General features: G+C 40.9%; 1 protein-coding gene across 6 annotated transcripts in view; it reads left to right on the forward strand.

Moving 5' to 3' along the window:
* The window catches only part of SCAPER (S-phase cyclin A associated protein in the ER), a 168,168-nt gene that overhangs the window by 142,110 nt on the left and 9,838 nt on the right, over positions 1-16,220 (forward strand). For all 6 annotated transcript variants that reach the window (XM_080396856.1, XM_080396858.1, XM_080396857.1 and 3 more), the window contains 2 exons: positions 1,341-1,578; positions 4,657-4,806. In XM_080396856.1, coding sequence (XP_080252982.1) covers positions 1,341-1,578; positions 4,657-4,806 — 388 coding nt within the window. The remainder of the gene's footprint in view (positions 1-1,340; positions 1,579-4,656; positions 4,807-16,220) is intronic.

Below are 16,220 nucleotides of genomic sequence, written 5' to 3' on the forward strand. Positions count from 1 at the left end.
AAGTGGTTCTTGTTTCCACTGCTTTACCGTTTACTTTGCTCATATCACCTGGCATATTTTCCTTTAATTATAAAAAGGATACTATATAGACTCAGTCTTTGTAGTCTCTTTTAATATTGACACTTCTTTTTTTTTTTCTCTTTTTTTTTTTTCTTTTTTTTTTTCAAGATGGAGACACGGTAGATGAGGTAAAGACCAGATTTGATGTAGCGTATCTTCAGTGTTACTGTTCAACTGTATCTTCATATCTTAGTGTTCCCTTTCATTGCCAGTATAGACTAAATGTATTTCCATAATGAAGTTCAGGTGATTTACACGATGGATCTGAATTAGAACTCAGAGTATCTAAAACTTGTTGAATTATTTTTGTGGTTTATTTTGTATTTGCCTGTTTCCCACACATATTTAACTTCCAGAGTAATGACAATCTTAGTCTTCCTTAGTAGTGACTGTCCTGCATCATCTTCTGGATTATTAATAATGTGAAAAAACATGAACCGTGCAAGTCATGGAGGGATTATGTTTAAGTGCTGTTGAAAGTTTGTATGTGAGAATGGAAAGGGCATCCTGAGTTACTTGCCTGTCTGTCCTGATATCCTTGATAGCCAAAACCCTTCGCCATTCTGTTATGTGCATACCCAAAAGATGCCAAAGCAGCCCAGTTTCCATTTGTACAAGCTGTGATGGTTTCTGTCAAGCATTTCATGCTTATTTGTGCTTCGCTGCCCTACAGTCTCCCATAATAACATCTGACTGAAACAAGTAGTGTGTTTTCTTAACTGCTCAACCACTTCATTCGTAAATTCCTACAGAACTATTTGATTAAGATCATCTGGTCCTAGTAACTTACTTTGCTACTTAGGTAGGCAGTGTGTTCCAGTGCCCGCAGCCCATCACTGAGGCAGTGAGAGGCTCCAGTTCTCCCACTCCCCTGGTTGCTGTTGCAAGGAAGAAAGACGGGGGTAGGCTTCTGACCGAGACAGAGCTTGCTTGAAGCCCCTGAAGTGCTCCCAAGCCTCCAGCTTTAAAGATGTTGACTTTCTGCACGGTCTGCCGCTGGGATTGTGAACCCGTTTTGGGAGCGAAGACACCAGGGTGTGGAGAAAGATATTTAAAGATACAGCTGCACTGCAATTAAAGAGCGCATGAGACGGTGCCCAGATTATTGAAAGTGTTTCTGGAAATGTTGTGGCTTCTTGACCCGTTAGACATCAGGTTTTTTCCTTTTTAACAGTTTACTGTTTTTCTAACATATGGCTTCTTAGAAGTACTGCATCCCGGGCAGGCGGTCTCCCCCAGTGCTGCTCTCCTCCTCAGATGGCTTTGTGTTTCTTTGACAGATCTTGGAACATATTTGACAATACACGTCAGGACCCCACAGGACTAACGGCAGTTCTGCAGTCTACAGATCTGGTTGGAGTCTTGCATATGCTGTACTGTGTTCTTTTCCACGGGACAATTTCAGATCCAAACACAGCAAGTCCTAAGGACAGCTATGCAGCGAACACGATCCAGGTTGCCATTCAGAGTTTACGTTTCTTCAATAGTTTTGCTGTTCTGGATCTGCCCGCCTTTCAGGTAACAGATGTTTTAAAACTTTTACTTAGTGTGCAAATGTTGATTATTGCGTATATTTTTGGACTAAGTTTCATCTTTAAGATCTTAGTTATTGAAGGAACTTCTGCGATTAAATGTTTAGGTTTTCTTCATGCATAGGATTGGTAACTGTTGTTATTTCCCCCATGTAGCTGTGGCTAACAAATTTAACCAAAAAGTGAAAATGTAGAATACATGGAATGCTGAATCTGATCCATTACTACTTCTGTTGAAAAACCCTCACTTTTAGCATAGTACTTTATATATTTGATAAGGCCCAAAAATGTAAGAAAATCTTGATCAAAAGCAAGAAATCAGTTTTTCTAACGTGAAGCATATTATAACTACAGTTTACATTTGTCAGTGCTTTCAGTGGCCACTTGCTTTAAGGTTGTACAACTGAAACTGAAAATCACTTGATACGTAATTTTTTTTTTAATCCAAATGAAATTTTATCAACCAGAAATTGGAAATCTAACTTTGTGTAATTTCTATTCATGAAAAACAATCCAAAAAGATTGCATTTAGAGTCTTGAGAAGGCAAGTCTTTTCTTACCTTTTTTGGTGAACAGATTTCTAGTGTAAGTGAATCATTTTGCCATACAGAGAAGATACAAATACTAGTATAATTCTCAGATAAATTGGCAAAGCTATTGATCGTTAATATAAAGCACCTGTCAAAAAGCATTGCTTTGCAAAACACGTTTAGTAGTGTCGATCTCATACAATCCATCAGAATAGGTTTCTGTTTCATTTAATGAAATGTATGTCTAAGTTATACCACACACTCCATCTGAAATGCATTAAACTCAGCCAGAGCTTTGCATGAGTAAAGAATGTAGTATAAGTCTCCTTCAGTTTGTGTTTCTTGACTTTGATTTTTAGTACAGCAACAAGTGATTTGCACGTAGCAACGTTCAGCTGTATAGATGCAGCTACAGGATCCAGTCCAGTCAGGTTTTCTTTATAGGGCACAGAAACAGTCTATTTACTGGAGTTTGATGTAAAACAGCTCTTAGGTACACCATCAACTCCCATTTCTTTCTGTAAATGAAGATGTATCAAAGTAGTTCTGTTCTATAGCTTGTTCAGTAGCTCTTGGTTAGAGACCGGTTGTTTATTTGTTGCTGTATGTAGGACAAGTATATACCAGAGGAGTGAGACTTGAATTGAGGCAGGGGGAGCTTGTAGGGGAGCCATAGCTCTGCTTGAAGGGCTGCTCCCTGGTGTCTCAGGAAATTACTATTAATTTTTAAAATACAAGCTTCTACTTACACTGCCTGTATTTTTCCCTCTACCAACTACCATTATATCTGAAAATTTATAACAAACCATCAGCATTAGTTCCCAAATCCCATGATCTGCATCAGTTTGTTCTACATAAATTGGAGCAAGATAATAATTATTGCATGAGGAGTGGTAGAAAACTAACCAGGGGCGATTACTTCATTCAGTTCATCGATGCAGGGCTCCGCTCAGGGAGTATCTGCTTGGCTGTCTTACTGGATTGTAAGCGTAGTATTGTTTGTGGTGGACAGACACACTTGTGTAGTCTCAGCAGCCATCCCTGTCAACGTATTAATGTGATTTGTTTCTGTAATGTTAAAAAAATCAGCATACACCTGGGGCAGTTTGCTGTCCATTCTGACCTTGTGGGCTATAGGCTAGCAGACAGCAGAGGATAAAAAACGTGGTTTATGTACTGTCTGATTATTATCTCTAAGGAATAGTTTTATCATGTAATAGTAGGACTATAGAATAGGGGGTTTTGATTAGCAGAAGAGGTCTGGTATTCTAGAGTTTGTATTAGCACAGATGGCTCATGGGTATATATTTCATTTAATTTGACAATCTAAACAATTGAAAGATGGTAGTGAGAAACAACGCAGGATCCTGAGCTGATATTAATTCTGGCTAAAAAGGAAGCATAGTTTCCTTGAAAAATTAGTTTAACTTTTATACACAAACTCAGGTGCCCTTTGACCTGTTGTTATCAGGGAAGGTTAAACCCCGAGTGCTAGGTCACAGCATGCGTGGACAGCAGTAATTAAATAAGGGTGGACCTGAGAAAATGGCATTATGTGATGTAAAGCAGTAAATGGTGGCTGTATTGTGCGTTAAATTTTGAAAATATACTAACTTACTGGAACGCTTGAGGTTCAAGATAGCAAGAATCCACAGCTGAGTATTTTAAATGTCAGTGATTGTACTTTTGCTGGGTAGACTTGCTAAAATTAAACCTTACTACTGTCTGGGATTTATATATATGCACTTAACACAGGCTACAAGGTATAAAATCAAGAAAACTCTTAAATGAAAGAGATTTTCTCACAGGCCTGCATTGCTGTTTCATTAGAGTTAGTAGACTGTCACGCTCATTCCTTGTGCTTTAGTTTTCCCCTTTGACCTTGTGTCGTTCTGTCTGTTTGACATGTTTATTAAATAGAGGCTGTAGGCTGCACAGATAAAATCTAATTCTGAATCTCTACATTACAGCAATTTGCCTCCTTTTAGAAAGCATCCTAAGAAGCTTTGCAGCTGAGTGTTCTCTCCTTTTGGGTGCTTCAAACTTTTTTTAATGTTGGAAAAGTCATTATTTGTTATTAATCTTTGTATTCCATTCAGAGCGTGAATTATTAATGAGTAATGCATTTTGCTCCTTTGCAGAAATGGGGACCGTTTGGTTTCTTTTGCTTATTACTGAGAAATAGTGCTAGCATTGAGTTTTCCTGGAACATTTAATGTGTGTCAAACGAAATGGTCAGCATAGTGCCGCACTGAATGTCAGCTAAGCAGAATCCAGTTTTTCCTGTGTCCCTTTAAAATTTGCATTTATTCTTATTTTTGTGACTTTTAATGCTATAGTCCAGTTGTAATTGGTAAGTTAATGAAAGAAGAGAGCTGATTCTGTCCTCCTCCAAAGTCACCACAACAAAGAACCTAGTCTATACTTTGCCAAAAAAAAAAATCAAAGGGTAAAATTGATGTATATATAATTCACACAATTTCTGTAACGTACTGCTAGACTGTAACTTCTGTTTCTTGGCCTGTTTTTTTCAGTCTATTGTGGGTGCTGAAGGAATGTCCCTTGCATTCCGGCATATTATCAGCTCTCTGCTGTGGTACTGTTCCCAGCATACCTGTGAAGGATTGCTGCACGAAGTCATTATTTGTGTGGGCTATTTTACTGTAAACAACACAGATAATCAGGTAAGGCAAATGGAAAATGGGATCAGAAGTTATCAAGGGGCACATTCAGTCATGGATCCCTCAAGAAAACTAATCCCCTCAATGTTGTTTTTGAAGCGCTTGGGATTCCTGTGCGCGCAAATGCATGTGTTTGCCAGAGAAGCTGAAGTTGCATCTTGACACAAAAACATCAGTTTTATGTGGCCGTAAGCAAACTCCATATTCTTCCACAGACAATGATGCTGACATTGCACTGATTTTAACTAGCCTTACCCGCTGCCAAGATATACTTAGCAACTGGTATTTTTAATTCCAAGTTAACTTCATGTCAGCTCGATCAGATGGCTGTGGTACCAGCCAGCCAGGCTAGTCTGCCATGAAGACATGTCCTCAGATGCCAATGTAACCTTCTGTAGCCAGAGCCCTCACTGAAGTTTAAGCCATTCTTTCCCTTGAAGCTTTTTAGTAGTAAACCAGATACTCTGTTGAAGAAACAGCAGAAATTCCCGTTCGGCTTCCTTGATTGTTCTCCACTGTTGTCAGTGGACTCTGTGACCTCTCTTGCTAGCATATAAAATAACCCAGACACAAAACTTCAAAAAATATTTCAAATATTTCAGTCTTAACGAGTTTCCTCAGCTTATATGTAGCTTCTCAGGTTGTATTGGGCAGGGCAGAAGTTGGCACTGGCTTTTGATGTGACTCTGGATGTGTAGAAACTGCGTTATGGTGCCTACGTCTTTGCTATGATAAAATTGAATGCTGCATTCTGTGAAGTTACTCATTTTGTTCCCTCTCCGTACTTGTAACACCTGGTTCCCACTTTTGTTCAACTTCTGAGGCAGGACTTTAGGCGGAGGAGCTCAGTGCCCTCGCTTAAACTGACGAGCAGAAATAAAAAGCGTTACAACTTGTCAGCAAAGGTTTAGAGAAAAGCTGTCCGATAACGTTCTTACAGTTGTTGACTATAATTGGAACGTTATAATATCTTGAAGCTGACAGTGCTGTCAGAAGTATTATATAATTACGTAATGTAATTATATAGTAATGTTTCTGTGGCCCTGGCCACAGCCGGAGGGAGGATCCTGCAGCCTTCCTACCCTGTGCAACCAAGCCCCACGCAGGACCTGGAGCTGACTGCGGGCGATACTTTTTAATATGGGCGCTCTGCAAACCCGTGTGGTATTGCTGCCATTTTCCCACTGCTACACAACGGGGCGTGCTGGCATCCAGAAGTGCCAGCAAGCAATGTTGTCTTTTCTCTGCAGTTCAAAAATGTCTTTTCTGGCACACAAGTATAAACAGATGTGATTCATTGCGTGGAGGACTTGCAACTATAAACGTGCCAGGAGTTAGCACGGCAGCGGGATTTCCTACCAGCAATGTCGGAGCGGCCTGTAGCGCCTGTCACTGTTCAGCACTCCAGCCCTGGGGTGCGGGTCCAGCTGCGGCGTGCAGGCGCTGTGCCGTGGCACCAGCTGGCTACGGTGGTTGCCGGCAGGCGGTCAAGAGGCTGAGTGTGTGCAGAATGCCTCTGTCTGTGGGCATGCTTCCCAGCTGGTGACCTTGCAGTGTCTTGGAGTCTTCAGCGCATGCCCTTGGGGTTGAGATCAGGTGCCATCACTGATCTGCCCCTGGGCTGAGTTAATTTTCAAGATTAAAAAGGTAGCTTCTGCAGCTCTGAGAGTCAAGTTTAGGCCCTCGGTTAAACAACCTCAGTGTGTTAGTACTTTTCATACACTAAAAGCGGTCTTTTATGGTGGTTCGCTTTGGTGGTATTGTCTCAAGAGACGTCATGATGTGCTTAACTTTTTATGTAGTTTCTAATTTTCCAAATTAATAGGTTTTTAACAGAGGAAGTGGTATTTTGGTCTGAGGTTTTTTGTTTAAGAGAACATTTTGAGAACCTGAAGTATTCCTCACCCAGGTACTTGCAAAATGTGGAGAAGATTTTTTTATTTTTTTTAGTAAAAGGAAATATTTTTCCTTTTGCTACTAGGCAAAGCAGTACAGCTTGCTTGCAGTCACTATTTTCAGATACTATGAGTGTTGTGACTTCTAGTAAAGGTATGATGCCTTTCATCAAAAGGGAAGTGCTTTTTATTCATTCAGTTGTGGTTTATTTTTTTATTAGGTTACAGGCTTCCAGTATTTTTCCTTTGCTGTTGATCATCTCAGCATCCTACTAAAAATAAAAAATTGGTCTCACAGTGAAAGTCTTCAATTAGTAGGCTTGAAATCCTGGAAAGAACAGCATAATAAAAATAGATACACCAGACTTGAGGCATGAAAACAAATTTCCGTAGAGCCTAGTGGCTCTTTTTATTTAGAATTTGAACACACTTTAAAGGAATCAGTAACTGACATATTTCAAAGCAGATTCACATTATTCCTGCAGTCAAATGTACATTTGTTTTGAAATGTTTGTAGTTTACATAAGTCCTTTCCTCTTTAAATTTCTATTCCTTATTACAAACCTTTGTATGTCTTCATTCCTTTCAACTCTCAGAAAAAAAAAAAAAAGAAAAAAAAAGAGTAAATAGTTGTTTGGAGTTTCCGGTATGCCTTTTGTGATACCCACATCAACAGATAAATATACAAAATGGCATACTGGAATAAAGAAAAAAGGGCATTATATTGTTCAAAAAAGTTGCAGTTTCCCAGTTTGGAGAATAGATAGATTTCTAAAAAGGAAATTTTACAGCCTGTCAACCTCAACATTGACCTTCTGTAGTAGTACTGTGATTTAAGTAAGTGAATTATTACCACTATGCAGTCAAAATAATAAAAGGGCAATTTCCTAAATATTTCACATTCATAGAAGAAAATCTTCCAAGAGCATCATATGCCAATCATTTAATGTAATACAGGTTTGTCTGGGTTTATTACATTATCTGCAGAAGCCTTTATATTTAGTTGAATGGCAGATTAAAGGAAGGTTCTTTCCCAGCTTCAAGCTCTTACTTCACTGCAGTTCCCAGGAGCCCCAGACCAGAGTGGGGCCTCACGGTGGGTGCTGCACGCGCAGCGACGGTGGCTGGGGTCCCAGCTGGTGTTTTCACCGTGGCTGGCTTTTGGTCCAGGCCCAAGTGATTCTGTCGAGGAGCAGTGAGGACAATGGATTCCTAAGGAACACATTCCTCAGTGTTTTGTTAGCGCTTACTCTGTTTATTTTAAAAAGACTACAGTTTTTCTGACTCTGCCCACATACAATATATTAGTAATATTCCTTTCCTTTTTTCATATTTTAACATTCATAAAGCTTTTTCAGGGCAGCTGCTGTCACTGAAGAAATAAATCAGTTATGAAACTGAAAATTTCAAAAACCAAAGAGTGTTTCTTTAATATTTTAAACTCTTTAACATCCTTAGTCAAACCTAAACTGCGCTGTCTGTTCTCTGTTGGCACGTGAACTTCTGCTTGCTAGAGTTCAGACGCCTGCCTTTCACGAGATGGCATCCTGTAACCATGCCACGGCAGAGCTTGGCTTCATTAGGCATCTGCTTTGCATGAAGTATGATCAAGGAAACGGAATCTCTTTTTTTGGCCACCATTTAATCTACTAACAAGCCAAAACAGGTCCCATGATACTAAGGATAGACATGTAAAACTAAACTGCATAATAAAAATAATGTCCAATCTTTCAATGAGCCAACCATACTATATCAGACTATAGGATTACAGTTTCTAATTAAAATGTTCCTGTTACTTAAAAATATCCTTCTATTTCATTACATTTTTATTTCCTTTCATTGTTTGATTTAATTATTATAATGAATATAATTAGCATGTGCTGTCAACTCGCTTCATTTGCATATTATATTGGATAATTGAATGTGGTCCCGTAATTAAATTAACGTGAATGACGGACGAGTTGGCTTCTTTCACATTGCAGTATTGGGAATAAAAATCTTTCCGTAGTCATTGCAGTTAGTGAATATTTTTCATATGAAAAGTCATCACAGATCAGATCCTCAGACTCAGCCTGACCGGCTCCAAAAGAAGTTGCATTGTTTGTTTGTATTGCTGTGTATTTATTTAAATAAAAATAGCTTTTGTTCTTTCAGCCTTTGACACAGACTGTATTTAGAGTGCTCTGGAAAAATCTCACTAACTTTTGGGATTTGTAGGATATGGAACTGTATACTTCTAAACTCTTGAACTTCTAAACATGTTATCACTAGCTTGCAAACCAAAATCTCTGTGAAATAGCTAGGGAAAAGTGTATGCAACTTCTAAAAACTTAATTACGAACTTAGGGTTTGTAGATAGAAGCAAAAACTTCTCTTGGAATAACCAATACAATTGGAAAAATTTGGATACACAAACCACATTGTCCTTGAAGAAGGGTTTTCATCCCTGGAAGTTTGTCTTCCAGTTGCCGAAGTCTAAATTCTCTGTCCTAGACACTTGTGTCCATAAGCATGAGACATGATTCTTACTGTACACTTACAAATAATTGAAATGTTAATCTCTAATAATCCATATGTTGAAAATAGAAGCATACAGAATTAGATTTGATAGTGTTATTCACATACTAGAAATTTATCCTTGCTATATAAATGAGGAAAAATTACCACAAGGCATGTTTTGGGCATAGTAGGCAGCTCCGGTCAAAGGAATGAGCAACAGTAAGATTACAGGATATTCTGGGAGAGGGATTTCTCCTGTCTTAAAAATGGAAGATGTCACATAGCAGTATCACAGGTATAAATACAATGTTGAAAGAAATTAAAACATTGTATGGTAGGCACAGTCCTGAAAGGATTGTGAAAGTTAGAACTCATTCCCAGCACAAAGCAGGCATGGTAGATAGTCCCCAAGAAAGGCTTCACCCTCAGATTGTCTTTTCCCTTTTTTGTTAAATTATTGGTTTATAGTTAGATTTTCTTACTTTTTAGCTTTTTGTTTTCCCATGTGGCAAAGTCTGACTTCTGTCACAAAATAGCAGTACATTTCATTATTATACAGTAAGTATATATCACATATATTTGTCTTATCTATGTATGTGACACATATAATAATGATGGTTACACGTACCGCTAGGTTGTAAGGGACACTTAGGAAGTGGCTTTAGATTAAAAGTTCCCTTCTGTAGGGAAATTCCTTTGTGCTTTTGACAGTGTATACTGGAGTTTCAGTATGTGGCTAGTTTCCTCTAGTGTGAAAGTGAAGAAGAATCCCCACCTTTTAAAATGGAAAAATTCTGAAAATTAGAAGTTGACAGGAAAACTTGGTAGAGCAGTTATAAAAATATATGTAGAGTTTCCATATGGGTTGTTTACTAGAGGCCATCATTCACCTTTCATTATTTATGTTGCTTTTGGGGCTGTGGAGTGACTGGAACAATTTTGATCTGGTAGGTGGGGTTTTTGGAAATGCAGCACAAGTAAAGATGCAGGAATTGGTAGTTATTGTGTAGTTAATGTCCATATTTCTAAGTAAGTAGTATCTGAAATTACTTAATTCTGATTTTGTTAGTTTCTTTTCAGAGGAGGGATTTTTAGGAGTGATGGATTTCATGTTGAGGTTGTGGGTTTATTTCTTCAAATCTTAAAAACTATCACCAAAACCCACTAGTCTTTTAAAGCTTTATAGGTTTGAACAAAACAATATGCCTGGTAAATTTTGTGGAAGAGCTGATTTCAGCGAGTGATCCATGTGAAGTTGTAGTCTTGACTGCCATTCGGGAGCATCGCAGTGTGCGAACAAAAAAATCCCCATAGGATTAAACTCACCCAGTTAAAACAGAGTACATTAAAGCAGACCTGTAACAAATGCTTTTCCTCGATGACCCGTGCGTACCCGGAGCACATGAAGTCACCGAAGGGACGGGTGTCCCACCGGTGGTGGCACCGTGGGGCAGGCGGGGGGCACCTCTTGCTGCCGGGGCGGGCACCGGTGCCCCGGGCTGGCGGGGGAGCTGGGTCTGGCTTAAGAATGATCGATGGCAACACACATAAAACGCAGCAGAAGCGTGTAGGCCTGCACGTGTCATGCATCGCATCTTAATTGTATTTCTAATATTCCCAAATGCATCCCCTAATTATTTTTTGTTCTTGTTGTTTTTTGAGAGGGTGTGGGGAATAGAATTTAATATGAGCGAAGGCTTGATGCCCAGTGGAGTGTTCAGTTTCAGGTCGTGGTGGCTGGGAGATTCCTGTCGGGGGGAAAGGGGCGCGTGTGGGAATTAGACGAGAAATGAAGCCCTTGGGTGTCCCTTAAAACCGAGAACACGGACGAATAAACCTGGCGCCCAGTGCCATGGAAGCCAGCGCTTCCAGCACCCTCAGAACGCGGCGCAGCTCGGGCAGGGGCCCGGCGGGCGAGCGGCGGGCAGGCGGCCCCGGAGCGCCGGCCGCGGCCTGTGCCCGGGCGGGAGGGGCGGAGCGGCCCGCTGGGCCCCGCGGAGGCCCGGCCACCCGGGGGGCGCTCAGCACCGCCCCGCTAAGGGGCCGCCCCCGCCCCGCTAACGGGCTGGCACCGCCGGGAGCACACGGCGTCGGCGGGGCCCGGGGAGCTGCTGCCGCCCGCGGGGCCCCCGCCCGGCCCCGCCCGTGGGCCGCGCCTGCTGCCCGGCCGCGCCCCGCTGCTGCGGGCGCTGAGGGGGGTGCGCGGGGGGTGGGCTGGCCGCCCGGGGGGGCCGCTGGCGTCTCCCGGCCCGCGGGGCCGCTGGGCTGCGGGAGGCCGGGGCGGTGCGGGGCCCGTGCGGGGGCAGGGCGCAGGGAAGCCCGGCACGGGAGCGCTGCGGGCACCTCGGCCGCCCCCCGCACAGGGCAGCGCGGCTCCCCTCGGGGCGGCCCGGCTTCCTGCTCTGCCTGGAGCTCGGCCTCGGCCGGCCCTGCAGCGCGTCCCGCGGCTCGGCGTCCGCAGCCCTCTGCCGCGGTCAGACACTCACACCCGGCAATTCACCTGCGGGCCAGAAGGGAAAAGGTTCTAGTGAGCAGATGCAAAGGCTGTGCAGCTGCCTAGGGTAGGGCTGGGGAGAGTGGCAGGAAGAGCTTGCTTTCCAAGAGAGAAAATCCTCAGGCACAAAAAGATTTTACGTGGTTTAGACTGTAGTATCGTAATTTTTCACACCTTGCAGGATTTTGACCCATACTGGCTGTGTTGCCGTGGAGGATGGCAGAAGCCTCTGCCAGTAGTTGGCTGATTCTGTCGACTAAGACCGTGTTTCTTTTCTAGCCTTTAAATCAAGAATTCTTCGTGTACATCAGGTGTTTCATCTGTGTAAATACGCAGAGAGCTGTGCCCAGAGCAGCAGCTTAAATTCGCAGGTAGAGTGTTACCAAAGCTGAAGATGTTATCTCAGTGTGAAGGTGAATCTTCAAACGCAGAGCAGGGCTGCAGGGGCTGATCCTAATCGTGTCAGTGTTGAGAATAACGCCTTCAGGATCTGAGACGTGGCATGATGGGGGTTTTATTTGAGTTTGCAGAATACATGATTCCTTCATATGATTGATGTATAATAATATTTTCTGATGAAAAATTATTAGGCCAACACTTAAACATGTAAATGTCCTGTTAACGTTATTTTGGAAGCTGTGAAGCTTACCATTTTCTAGAAAGCGATGATACCCAGCAATTTAACAAGGTGCATAAGTGTATGATTAAGCATGAGAGCAACCTCATGTTTAAACATTTATTTTTTATGTTAATATGTTAAATGTTGAAATGCTATCATTTTTCAAGTTAGGCTTTTCCTTAATACCTTTTCGAGTTTGGGCATTAGATTACTGTTTTATCCTGTAGCCTGGGCATGCGTTAAATTCACAAGTAGCCTCAATCCATATTAGAATTGTTTCCATTCTCCTTTCATCACAGTCTAATGCAGCTTATCTTTTACAGTATCTGTTTAATATTACTTACTTATTGCTGACTTTATATATATGTACTTCATTTGATATCTTGTAACTAAGGTGACTTGTTAGTTGTCTTGTTATCTTGTAACTTGGGTGACATTTTTTCCAAGAGCTTTGTACAAAGAACTTCTTTATCTGGATTTCCTTTCGACTTTCGACACATTTTTTACATCTTCACTGCATCACTGTGTTTGTATTTGTCACTGTCCTATCCTCAGTGCTTAAATGGCTTAGGATGATTACACAGAAAGTGCACAGATAATTTTTTCTTTGTTATGTATACACAGAACACAACTGAATCTGCGTGCTTAAACCATAGACTAGCTCTAAAAGGACAATGCTCATAATGTGGTTTATAGGAAGACTAACTTTTTCTGAACTCTGTTATCTTCTCTCTAAAAGCTTCCATGTGATGTTAAAAAAATAAACACTGGAATTTTTCAAATAGACAAAATTCTTATTTTGAAATTTGAATGTCGCATTCTGGAGCACTGTTTTTGCATGGAAATGGTGCTCTGATTCCTGATAAATCTAAGTAGGAATTTAGAACATTCCTTGCACAGAGCCTTGCCAATAGTGGAGTTTGCAAAATGGAAAGAAAAGAGCTTGACCTTAAAACAGAAGAGCATAAGTGGTGACATATTCTGCTGATTAAATACTAGCGGTATGAGATCTGTTTATATAGAAGCAAAGAAATAATGCAGATCTAACTTTGAAGAGAAACTCTGGACTACTAATATAAAGACTTATTTCTTTTTCAAAGTTATAAATAACCTGACATCAAACAAAAGGATTCAGCTGTTTGATGGAATACTGTAGTTCCAGAGATTAGATGAAGAGTTCCTGTTCAATGAAGTTATTATTTGTTTGTACAGATTAGAATTGGCATTTATATAAATGATAAATAGAAAAGAAACATTAATAGTTCCCATACCGACAGTACAGTTTTAAGATCCAAATGTTTATAATGGCCACGTTCAAGTTTGGACCCCTAGGTCATACAAGATACTACAAGAGGCAAGGACTGCCCCTTAGAGAACCATTAGCTTTTTAGTCTGACATTCTAAGAAAATTGCATCTGAACATGAAATACATTATAGCAGAAGAGCACAGTCAAGTAGGAGAGTACATTTTAATGCTTCATTTTGTAAAAATAAGAGGAAATTCTATTGAGAAGGTTGTTTTTCTAGGAAGTTAATTCAGCTCACAGTGAGAATCACTGATATTTGTTTCTAAGTACCTATGGAATACATATCATTTGCAGTTTTTTCTCTCTATGAGGTGAGGAAGGTTTCACTTCAGGAAGTTTTAAACTTTGCAAAGTTAATATTTAAGTGCATTTTCCTGTATCCATTTTACCTTAATGTCATTTTGTCTCACTTCTGATTGATAAAAGAGCTACAACTTTTCCTGCTTGGTCAGAACTACTGAAAACCACCAGCCTGACTGTGGAGTGCTAAGAATGCGACATTGTTTATCAGGGTTAGTCAGGCAAGAGTGGAGCACTGAAACAACTTCTGAGGTTTTGTTCAGATCTTGACGTTTGGCTTTTTCGTGGCTACAGATCTCAGTTCTCTCCTTGGCAATCTTTCTCCTTTCTCTGCTATCTTAAAGCAGCAAGAAGTGATTTTTCTTTTCTTCTGTGGATGAACGAAACTGATAGGCTACAGAAAACACCTCAAAGTGACATTATCTGCCTGCTGCAGTGTTGCCAAGCAAGCATCCCTCTGCTGCTGGGGAGGCCTGGCAGAGCATGTGCGGTTCCAGGTGGTCAGATGGTAGCAGAGAGTTGCTGGACATGGTTTCTGCCTTCTTAGTTGGACGTCCCCCTACCTCTGCTGGTCTCGTTTATGGTGGCTGTGCCTTCCCTAGCAGTGCCGTTGATGCCAGCGATGCATTAGCTCCGAAAGTTTCTGCATTTTTACATTGCATATTATGACAGCATAAACCATGACATAATGTTAAGATATAGCAAAAGGAATAGAAACAATAAACAAACAATATGACCAAGTTAACATCTAAAGACATTCATGTTTTTAAATCTTCCGATGTTTTTGTGTAGTTGATTTCTGGAAGGCAGTGTGAGCCGGCAGGCAGAGTAACCACATAGCTGCTGGGGGGTATGCGGGACAGTTTTCAGGCTGCAGTGAGCTTTTCTGATATTTGTCATGTGGAAGGCGCACCTGGACACCTTTGTGTACAAAAGTGTTACTGGTGACTTCAGCGAAGTGTCAGCTTAACAAGAAGGAAGCTTTTGCAAAATCATTGCCTTAATGGTAATGGGAAATTTGTGACAGAGGAAATCATGGGACCACACAACAGAATGAAAACAAGAACTCAGATAGGTTACAGCATCTGCTGGGAAAAGTACGGTGTTTCTATATGGAAACATTTAAATCATGTCTTCCAGTTATGTTTGCAAAAAGTCTTCAGCAAGTCTTCCGAAAATGAAACAAAAGCAGTGCAAGTACGCGTCCACATTCCTGAGAGAGCCTGGGGCTGGGGGCTTTTGTGTATATGCTGTAGGTCTTCCAGGGGCCAGCACCGGCCATGTCCCCCCAGCCCTGGACTTAAAGGACCCTGGAACAATGGATTGTCATTGGCAGCGTTGACTGCTGTGCCGAAATGGATGGGGTGAATGTCTTGTAGCAAATGCACCATCCTCTGCAGCAACTTCCTTTAACTTCCTATGGAAGCTGCTTTGATGAGTTAAGATCTTACCCTGCTGTGGGCTGAAGCTTGGCCTTGATAACCTGACCAGTGTAACTATATGGAGGAGAACAGCTTCTTGCTAGGCTTAAACCCACTCATTTTCAACCTGGAATACTCTGATGAGTTGGTTTTTTAAAATTACTATTTTGTGGCGGTGCTGGGAAGTAACCTTTGAGGAAATTATTGAATAGAATGGTAAATATTATTATAATTTTAGACACGTGATGGATGTCTTGTACCTTTCTAAATCTTCAGGTAATCTTCAGTAAATGGTATTATAATTGATTCATAATATTATTCTTTGGTCTCGCTTAGTTTAGTTCACTGAGAACCTGGCTTTCTGAATCAGTTGAATACTTCTCAGTTCTTTCTTTTGCCTTTGCACAGACAAAAAACTTGCTGCTGGCTTTCTGTTCTTCCTGACCAGAAAATTAATTAGCCTCTTTGAAAGATAATTCCAGTGTTTTTATGTTCTATATGGACAGAAATAACTGATGTGAATGATGCCTTTCCAGAGCTGCAAGTGTCCAAGTGAAGCAAAACCTAAATCCATCAGTAGAACGAGACTAAATATTGCTCTAAAAATCAGCACTTCCACTCTGCAGTAATCCTGGACTAACTTTGTGTAGTACACAGGGAATGAAAAAGTTCTTGGTCTGAGACGGAACCATTTGGGGTTTTTTTGTTACTTGTCGTAAAATAGCTGACAATTTTTAACATACACACATGGAACCAGTGGAAGAAAATCTGTGATCATAATCTTTAAATCTCTGGAAGGTTACAGGCAAAGTTTTAAATTCAATCACAGCTTGGAAACAGAAATCTAGATTGTCACCAAAAAAATGCTGCTCCGTAGTTTAA

Source organism: Falco punctatus, assembly GCF_963210335.1.
Source record: "Falco punctatus genome assembly, chromosome: 7".
In the NCBI taxonomy this organism is placed as follows: Eukaryota; Metazoa; Chordata; class Aves; order Falconiformes; family Falconidae; genus Falco; species Falco punctatus.